This window comes from Lolium rigidum, chromosome 4 (genome assembly GCF_022539505.1).
Source record: "Lolium rigidum isolate FL_2022 chromosome 4, APGP_CSIRO_Lrig_0.1, whole genome shotgun sequence".
Taxonomy (NCBI): Eukaryota; Viridiplantae; Streptophyta; class Magnoliopsida; order Poales; family Poaceae; genus Lolium; species Lolium rigidum.
This window is the reverse complement of record NC_061511.1, coordinates 93964191-93974776: the sequence shown is the minus strand read 5'-3', so window position 1 is coordinate 93974776 and position 10586 is coordinate 93964191. Positions and strand designations below refer to the sequence as shown.

Here is a 10586-nt window from a genome sequence, read left to right as displayed (position 1 = left end):
GGGATGGCAGGGAGGTGAGAACAGAAAAGGAGAGTGGGCGGCGATACTCTGCGCCTCCAGGTTATCCGTCGAGGGAGAGGGCGACATTGAGGTGAGCGAAGGGCAGTCCGAGTCCTCCCCTTGAGAGGAAGGCGGTGTGTTGGGGGAAGTGGCTCATCCATGCGTAACAATATAGGTAGGTGGTCAGTGTGCAGGCGGCGCGGCGACACGGATAGGGCGACGGCGATGATGGTTAGTGGCGGCATGTGCGCATGCTCCCGAGCATCGGAGGACCGGGAGGGGATGGGAGGGGCTGGGATGGCCGGCGAGATGTGTGGTGATGCGGCGGCACGCTCGGATCAAGAGGGAGAGGAGAAACATTGTTTCTAAGGAATGACATACACAGCAAGGAAATATCCAGAAATATGTCATAATTAATTTGTATTCATTGATTCCACTTTAGTACCATGATTAACGGGAGGAAATTAGAGGAAGTCACACGATGGCACGAGCATATATGGAAGTATTTGACGTGCATAGCAAAACAGCTCCAAATCACGTTTCAGTTTAATGCCGATTTATCTTGTCAAGCCGGGGTTGGATGGGAGGAGGTATGTACATACCATATACAAATTGATCGGACGGTGTTAGTTGTTGAGATTAAATTAGACGGACAGGATGCTTCTAATGACGACCATCAAACGCGTTGAGTGTCAAACGATCAACTCCAATTTAATAGTAAAGATATCTTGCGCGAATATCTAAATTGTTGCTTGCTTCATACAGTATATGCTTGCCAAGATTGGACACCCGTACCACAAATGAAAAAAAAATGCATCGACGAGTACGGTGCTACATGTACCTTTGAAAATGATAGAATTATTTTATTTTGAAATATTAAAAAAATTCATCAAAGAAGGGCATATGTTACATGACACGTGGTTCTCGATCCAAGATCCAGCGAACAATGTTATTTTTGGGTGAATGAGTGATCAAGAAAATCTAACTAAGAGCATCTCCATCAGCGCCCCCCCCCCCATAGCGGACCCGATAGCTATTTCGGGACCGGCACTGTTTTTGGACTCACACCGGCGCGCTCCAAAAAGCGCTGACGCGGGTTCGAGTCTAGTAGAAGCGCCAGCAACTCCGTGTCGGCCCCTTCGCAATGGGCACGAATTAGGCGCGCCGGCGCCTCGCGCCACGAGGGTTTTCGCGGGTGGGGCCACCTTGGCAGCCACATGAACCAAAATCCTACAATTTTTAAGGGTATTCACCCCCTCGTCCGCCCCTCATTTCTCCAGTCCGCCGCTCCATCTCCCGCACCCATCCAGTTCACACCGCGAAAAACCCTCGCCGCCGCCATGCCGCCGAAGAAGAGAGCTCCGGTGAAGGCAGTGAAGGCGCCGAAGGAGAAGCCGACAAGCATGTCGCGGGAGGAATGGGATGAGGAGAAACGCCGCTGCGCCATCATGACGGCCGGCCGCAAAAGGTGCCGCCGCGGCCGACGTGGGCCTTAGCTTGGGCGGCGGTCCGTCCGAAGCCGGAAGCGCCAGCTACCCACTCACCGGCCGTAGCTTGGGCGGCGCGTTCTCGAGGAGTACCTCACCCTCGTCGCCGGGTACTTCGCGGAGGCACCGTCGCTCTCGTAGATGCGTTTTTCCTAGATGGACGGCCGCGCCCGCTACTCCCCCGAGTACGCCGAGAGCGACACCGTCGACCCCAACGCGATGTTCTCACCGGATTCAGCACCGAGGGGCAGCGACGCCTTCTACTTCTTCTTCACCGATTTGGCTGTGCATTATTGGCTTCGCTCCCCTTATCAGCTACATGCCGGGTGCTGGCCTCGTCTTGTGTGCACTCTACGAAAGATAGGATGCTTCATCATAAGTAAGTAGCTACACGTACGGGATGGATCAAAAGAAGCCGCCGCAACCTTTAGCAGTATACTGACAAAAAGACACCAGCACATATCTAAACAGATGCGCAGACCAAATTGTTCAGTTCTTTTTTTTTTTTTTTGAAACGGGCAAAAAAGTCTTTGCCTTATATTGATATAGGAGAAGCAAACAGGGTTATGGCAAGAGCCATGAAAAACAGAAAAAAGGAGGACAGGGACGAGAAACACCCCCGACCAGGAGAAAAGGATCAGCCTAAAAGTTCCGCCAAGTTTGTAGCTCCGGCGAGAATCCAGTCCTTTCCCGCTTCCCTGATCCTATGCATGACCACCGACGGCAAGGAGGATTTATTATTGAACACCCGCTCGTTCCTCTCTTTCCAGATCTCCCAAGCGATAAGCGTAATTGCCGAACGTAAGCCTTTAGGAAAGGAGGTGGTGGTCTTCGAAACGGCCAGCCAATAGTCCAGGACTTTAGGCCTTCCCTCTCCCAGGCTGTTGATGAGGTCTGGACAAGACAGCCAAGAAGCTGCGGCCGTCCAGATGCGCTTGGAGAAGCGGCATTCAAAGAGAATGTGACGTGCTGTCTCAGGGGCGGAGCGACAGAGCATATGACTCATCTGGATATCAACTCGTTGTGATCAAAATTTGAAAACAATTTGATCTGGCATTGGCTCCTTGGCGGTAGTATTATTATCTTATCGACGAGAGTGCATGGGATCTGTGCTAGTAAACCTATACATGCTGAAAATTTTATATTGTTCCCTAAAAGAATCACATTATTCATTTTGATGTTTTGCCCATATAAAGTAGACGGCGGAATTACCGTATGGTTATCTATACTGGTCGAACACTACTGTTAGCTCAACATTATTTGTGATAAATAAACACATAATTTCGATACATATAAGGATTTTATATCCGCCTCCAGGAATTGCACAACACAAGATAACTTAAATATTACCGAAATAAGATTTTTTTTCGTACCATATCTTTCGGCGGTTCCGTGCCTCCTACCATGGAACAGACCACCAACAAAAACACAACAGGAAGACTTTTACAGTATAACATTCAAAAAATTCCAACCCATCCATCACAAAAAGTAATAATCCAAGGCACGTCAAAGGCTTCCAGCCTAGCTTTAAACCACCACCACTAGTAATACCACTACCGATGTAACACGCTATGCAATTGCAAACAGAACATCTCTCCACCACACATACACATGACTCCGCTTGCTTCACTTCATCTTTAGCCTCCCTCGCAACAATAATAAACCAAATGAGAATTCTATGGGCCATCCTTGAGACTGCTCATAGTGGGAGTAACATAGCTAGTAACATCACACATCTCAAGGCATTTTGGTGACATGGCATGCGACTAAATGAAGAAAGAGAGTGAGGTGGTAACTAGCTATGTTACCATAACATCACACACCTCAAGGCAAAATGAGTCTACAACATAATAAATGACACAATGCATGACACCACATATAAGTTACTACCCACTATGAAGGTAGTAACCTAGACTAGTAACATGACATATGTTACTAGTCTAAGTTACTCCCCACTATGAGCAGCCTGACGCATTGCTCGTCTCAGTTTGCCCGCCCAACTAATTAACATCTCTTTAAGCTAATCCACTATTCAGCGATTACCGTGACACGCCAAATTAAGCCGGTGACCGTGCCCTGCCTCCCATCGCGTAAGACGTCGACAACAATTGGTTTATTAACTGATCCTGGGGATTAAAGCTGATGGTGATGACGATCTAAGCCGGCACCCAGGGGCGAAGCATCGCATTGGCGAGATAATGATACGACGGGGTTAACCAGGTTGAACCCTGTGAGCCTCTAACCAGGAAGAGTCCGACGTAGTGGACCCCCCACCACACCGCCCGAGCTAACAGCGCCCAGCATTGGGGCGCCTCGATGCTTAGTTTACGACGATAATTGGTGGTTAGCGCGTCCGATGTGGCGCGCTCTCGGCCGCGAAATGGGTTTACCTTTTCCATGATACGACATTCATATGCTTGACTAGGTGCTTAAACAGCTGCTTTGCATGTGCAAGATATTTTTGTTTAGGAGCGTTGTGGTTGTTGTGATAATCTCCTTGCCATTGGTCTGTCTCTGTTCCACAGTGGCTAAGGATGACCGATTATCATTAGCTAATTTAATGGTCCCTCCGAAAAGCGATTGTTAAATTCTGGAGGGTGCTTCAACTTGCGTTGCATCGAACCAAAAAGAGCTGCGCAAGTGGGGGAGTAGATGAAGTGAATTTGCACCAGCCTGTTAGCGACCCTAAATTATTGTTTCTTGAAAAAGAGACTGTAAATATATACTTCATGAAGTAGTGACAAACATGATGTGGCTCATTGACCAACCTTTTTGCTAGTCCAATTGGAAAATTTAGTGTGGCGCCAAAATGTCATTGTTCAGCTTGCACTACTTGTGAATCTATTGACATGCTTGCGCATTCAGTACGAGCTGATCGATTGTCCTTGATGTGTTTGTGTGCATTGCTTAATTTTGTGATCATGAAAGCAAAAGTAATCTATTCCTTCATGAGAACAGTCCAGAATAATTGTTTATGTAAACATGAGAAATATCTTGCTATGGGGGAGGGCCTAAGGATTCCACTAATTTCAGCGAAATGCTATCCCCCAGCAAGCACATGTTTGTTTTTACTAAGAGGGCATGCGACCGCTCGCCCTATAGTCATAGGAGATCATGCCCCTACCCCCATTCTAGTTTTTGCTCCAAACCAAATTTATTAATTGAACCAATTTTACAGGAAAAAGGTAGCTTCTGCCCCAAGTAAAATTTATTAAAATTGATTTAGGGGCATTTCTTACTTAGTAGGATCCACACAAAAAATGCAGGAGAAGGAAAATGCAAGATTACAATGTCATATGTACTCGAATCCTACAAGATTTCAGTTTGTCTGATTTCACCATAAAAAAAACTGCACGATTTTTCCGAATAGGTTGGAGTGGATGTAAAATTTTCTACGAAATCTAGTGCAACTGAGTTATGTGAAAAAAGAAATCTATGGATTACAATCCTACAAATCAAAGTTCCATTTAAACTAAGGAAAAGAAACACCAACCAAGTGTTTAGCAGTAGACCAACCAGAGGACATGATCGCGAGGGCAAACCAGCGTAGCACACCCCGTAAACAACGCAAAAAAAACCAAGGGGTATTTTCGTCCACGCGTTTCCCTAGCTATAAATCCACGGCACCACAGTATTCTCAATTTCACCTCACCTCAAACCACTACTACCCTCTCCTCCGATAGTTCCGCCCACCCCTTGACTTCCTCTGCTTCCTTGCCAAAGAACAGCACAAGCCAAGCGTCGTCGGAGCTTTCCATTCCATCAATGACCAAGGTGCACCCAAACGTCGCAGCCGCGGCGGCGGTGGCTGCTTCTCTGGCGGCAGCGGCAGCGGAGGAGGAGAAGAAGGGAGAGGCGGTGTCGCTCACGGTGTGGCGGCGCTCGCTGCTCTTCAACGGGAAAGGGTTCACGGTGTTCGACAGCAACGGTGACCTCGTCTTCCGCGTCGAGACGTACGCTGGCGGCTCACCCCGCGAGGTCGTCCTCATGGACGCCGACGGCCGTGCCTTGCTCACCATCCGCCGCAAGGTATTGCTCTTGCTCTTGCTGATTTGCTCCCTGTTTCTTGGTTTGACTCTGGTCTTGCCTTCTAAAATTTCTCGGGAAGAAGATTTGCTTATCTCCACTCGGGTGTGATCTTGCAGAAGCTGAGCTTGGCGGACGAGTGGCTCATCTACGACGGCGACGCGGCCGCGTCCTCCTCCGCGCCCACGCCGGCGCCCAAGCGGTTCACGGCGCGGCGGAACATCAGCCTGCTCCCGACCAAGTCCCTCGCGCGCCTGTCGCCGGCGCGAGCGTCGGGCGGCGCTGGGGACGCGCCCAGCTGCCGGTACGACGTGGAGGGCTCCTACGCCAGCCGAAGCCTCGAAATGTTCGCCTGCGCCTCCTCGGCCTCCGGCGGCGACCAGCGTCGGCGCGTCGCCGCAGTATGCCGGAAGGAGGCCGCCGTCGGCCCGGACGTGTTCCGGCTGGTTGTGGAGCCTGGCTTCGAGCCGGCGCTGGCCATGGCCGTCGTCATACTCCTCGATCAGATGAACGCGTCTTAAAGCCTCGATACAGGCACGAACCATGCCATGCAGCGCAAAGCCTGCCGTGGGACGAAGTTTCCATGATTCATGAAGAACCGTTCCCGATCTCAATCAAGAAACCACACCCAAAAAAAAACGAGAGAATAGGAAGCAATCTGTGGTTGCTTCAGAGCTCAGGCCACCCATTTTTTTGCTTCACCGCTCATGAGCAGATGATCGGAAGAAGCATTTTTTTCAGGGGTGCCATCTGTTGTTGTGTTTTGGATTCAGGATGTAGGGGGTTTTCTTTTAGAGATCAGACTGGGGCTGTGCCGGGTTCTCGTACTGTTTTTGTTGGTGAAAAATAAATCCGAGCACGTAGGATCAGGAGACGTAGGTGTGGGTGTATATATGGACTTGTAAAATCCGATCCTTTTTGTTTCCTTCAATGGAAATTGTGATTGTTGTTGTATCATAAATAGTACATCGCTCTGTCTTTTGTGTTGCCCTTAACTTGATGTGTTCTTCTCTCAAGTTTGATCTCTTCGTCTATCTCTCTCTAGCTTCTAACCGGGGGAGAAAAGAAGCAGTATAGGGGGTCTGCTCCAGTACACCCCCCCCCCCTCCCGCCAAACTCAGTTTGGGCTTCTAAAGCCCAAATCCAAACCCAGTATACGCCTACGTATGGGTATACCGTATTTAGCTAGTTGCCACCAACAACTCCGCGATCTCCACGTTCAGGAGATCTCCACCTCCACACGTTCGTAGACGCCGGCCGTCATCCAGCCGATCTCCATGTTCGCATCTCCAAACCCTCGCACACCTGCCAGCTTCACCTACGGTCATCTTCGCAACTCTATGGCCGGACAGGCCGGCTACATGTCCGGTGTAGACCAAACAAATCTGATAAGTCCCGCCACTTCCCCGGATTATCTTGCGTTCGTGCCAGTCACTCCTGATGCAATTGCATAAGCACTGGATTTGGCAGTGTGTGAGCGGATCATCTAGTGTGCGCAACTTGTGTAGCATCATGTTAGCTCGTTGGAAGGTATAATTGGGCACCATGTTGTGTCTAGGCCGTGTTGTAAAAGAACAGCTACAGTTGTATAGCAGTCTCCAGTTAAGATGAAAAGAAAGGGCACCGCCTGAGTTAATTCAGAGCTGCGCGTGTGTGTCCACTCTAAAGGGAGAGACGACCGTAGCTCTTGTTGGTCCTGACATAGACCGCGTAGAGCAATTGCATCTGCTAAGTCTCAACACTGCCGTCGACTGTCTTGCGCTAGTGATCACACTGTCCGGCTCATAGGCTACGTAAAACTTTTCTGGACTGTCCGTCAGCATAAACAGAAGGCTGGCCGGCGGCCTTCTTTCTTAACAGCCCAGACTGTCCGACGAGTGGGTGGCCGGACAGTCTGTGGGACCACCGCGTCTGCGCCGCCGCTTCTGCACACCGTACGGCCCGATCGTGATGGCCATCACCGCTAGATGTGCCTACTGGCCGGCACGCCGCTGCGTTGCCGTGGCTCCACGCCCGCCATGAATTCCATTAACCGGCAAAGCCACCTTGGATGAGATGACGACGGCGTGCTACTCGTACCTATATGTACCTTACAAATTGTATAATTTATTTGGGCCATACGGGCTTTGTACGGGCAACGTATACCTATTATGTTTTAATAACGAAGGGGTATCGAGCGATCTCAGCCGTTCTTGTGTTTGAGTTTGCTATGAGTTTGGGGGAGGGGTTGTACTGGAGCAGATGCAAGGTTCGAGATCGTTCTTGCTTTTTGTCGACAGGAACATACATAGAGTGCGTGAATCTTTGTTCAGCGCACCGGGAGAGGAACAATATTCCCTCTATTCAGATTCTTTTTTCCTTCGATAAAGGGTGCTTTTATTAAATTAAACACTAACATCAATGCGATACAAGCAAAACTCTTCAAAGTATTTGACTTTGAATTTCTATTGGACGATGTTCTGTCTCAGTATAACAATTACAAGAAACTGAATCCAATGGCATATACTTTGTGTCATGTAACCACAAATTATTTGATTAACTATTGGTCAAAGCTTGGATTTTCACAATTAACTACGCCTTAGATATTGGAGTGAAGGGAGTACCTTGAATGTGAAACCTTGTTTTAGTTAAGTGAAAAATTATTTTGGTAACCCAGCAATTGGCTGAATTAACTTTTGGTACACATTGATCCAATACTTCAGATAAACGATTTGGTCTCATGTCCTTTTTTTTTTTGTTTCTCTTCATGTTAAGCTAATCCAGGGGCAACTACACTAATGTCCTTGCATCGGGCTCAATGGGAACATATCCGCAGGCCCAACATGGAGACTGACATGTCTATGAGATGTCCTGGCACTACTCCCATAAGAACTTTATACAAGGAGCCTTGTAATACTTAAAGCATTTAAATCAAGGCTGACACGATTTATATACCGGTATCTGAGGTCTGCGTACAAATGTAACATTTGTAAATATTGTTTCACACATGCTAGCCCATATGGACCGACGTGGCTGATATTTTACTTGAATGTCCATCGATGTAGAACAATACTAGATGTCAACTAATTCTTTGTTCTCTCAAAAAGAAAAGTAATTCTTTCTAAAATAATTGTCAGAAATAATGTTAGGTATTTACAACTTGATGAAATTACAAAAGTCATGCATAATGTTTGGTAGATACACATATATCATTTAGTTTTTTATGTTACAGTGATTTTTTTAGTGCTTACCATTTTTCTTACTTGACTAATTAATAAGTTAGGAATCATATGTTTATTATGCTCAAGCGGGCTGCATTGTCAGCATTCTTGTACAAATAAACCATGTTTTGAGCAAGAATAATGAAAAATCAGATACTATTTTTTTTATATATCTACATATCGTCCGATATGTATAAGTTGAACTGATACATACCCTCTATTCGATATTTTAAACCTCGACATTACTAACATGTGCATGATATTTTTTTTAAACAAGGCAGCATGTGCATGATGTTAATGTCATGTAAAATACCAAGTAGTTTATTTATCCAAATTAGCCATTTGTCTGAATAATAAAAATATATAGCATACATAAGTTGCCAATGAGAGAAACCGAACAAAACAAATTCTTCTTGAATGCTCTATGCCTCTACGGAGTGCTGCACATTAGCAGATGTGTGATAAATATATGTAGGTTGAAAACTTGAAAGTTTCCCACGCCAAATTTAATGAGAAAAAAAGACCAAGTGATCGCAAATAAAAAGAGGGGGTGCAGTCTCTTTTTCTTGCTAGGAAGGAGGAATGTAGCTGAACATGACACTCATGACTCTAGCTAGCAAGTTAGTAAGTTACGTACATCCAAATCGACCTCTGTACTGAACATGGGCTCACTGAACAGATCTGTGACAACAACTTGTCCTCCTTCACGAAACGAGTCAGCCGCGTCAGTACAGAGGTCGGCCGCCGCTCCACTGGTAGACACACCCACACTGCCACACACCGGAGGTCATATTATGATGATATACTGGCAATGAAGCTGCCGCGTTTATTGACTTGGTGTTTGTGTTATGAGGATTTCCATCTTTGATACGTGTATGGTGATCCGTCGTTGCACGTTGGCAGCGAGGTCCGGCGCACGTGCATACGACTATACGAGCCGACGCGGCACGCTACAAAGTGGCACCGCTCTTAGTTTGGATATCTCAGGCCAGAGCGTATCTAGGCTGGAAAGTCAGTTGTAGTGCATCCAGTGGCGAAATATCCAGTGATCGCACACTTCAAATGTTACTCTGATATCACTCTTTAAAATTTAAATTTATAAGTATCTAAAAAATTCGACAAAAGACTGAGTTTTCACAAGATGTCTATATATTCTCTAGAGACTGTTCAAAAAAAGAAAATTCTCTAGAGTATTCAGTGTAGTTAGGCTAGCAAATAAGCACTAGAAATTGTAGAATAATACCAACATTTCTTGTGGAAATAGGCACATTATGCGTTTAGCATGTCACGGAATTCCAAATCTAAGTTCGAAAAGTAGATCCAAAATTGAAAACAGCAAATTCGGTCATGACAGTATCAATTAGCAAAATCGACTGCATCTAAATTAACTAGTACTACCATCTTTTTTTTATTTTGTCCCTCGAGATTAAGATTGAATTCCTTTTTTCAACCACTGTCTAATTTATGACATGCTTTAATCAAGTTTGCCGGTGACACCAAGTGCATCATTCATCATCCATTTCTCAAATAGAGGCACAAATATATAATAAACACTAAAAACTGTCACAAGTCTGCATCATGAAGGAAATGGAGTGCAGAGATTGGCCGAAACTTTCAGCAAAAAAAAAATATAACAGCAGAGATTCATAAGAAGATTTATCTCAATTACAGAACAATACACAAGAGGTGTGAGAATTTTGAGGAAATACTGTAGTACTACATATCTTTTCTAACTGAAACAGCCGCACCATTTATATTTTTTATAGTTATTTTCAAAATTATTTTTCAATCATTTTTTAGAATATTCATGATCATTATTTTCTGAAAATTCTTGACCACAGCCGCATGCGCCACCCATCTGCCGCTGACATGT

The 10586-nt window shown here is 46.1% G+C and overlaps 1 protein-coding gene across 1 annotated transcript; it reads left to right on the top strand.

Moving 5' to 3' along the window:
• Positions 1–5144: 5144 nt before the first annotated feature.
• On the top strand, positions 5145–6508 carry LOC124708081 (protein LURP-one-related 8-like). The gene is made up of 2 exons (XM_047239769.1): positions 5145–5516; positions 5633–6508. The coding sequence occupies exons 1-2, from the start codon at positions 5253–5255 to the stop codon at positions 6032–6034; spliced, it is 666 nt and encodes a 221-aa protein (XP_047095725.1). The 5' UTR covers positions 5145–5252; the 3' UTR covers positions 6035–6508.
• The last annotated feature ends 4078 nt before the right edge of the window (positions 6509–10586 follow it).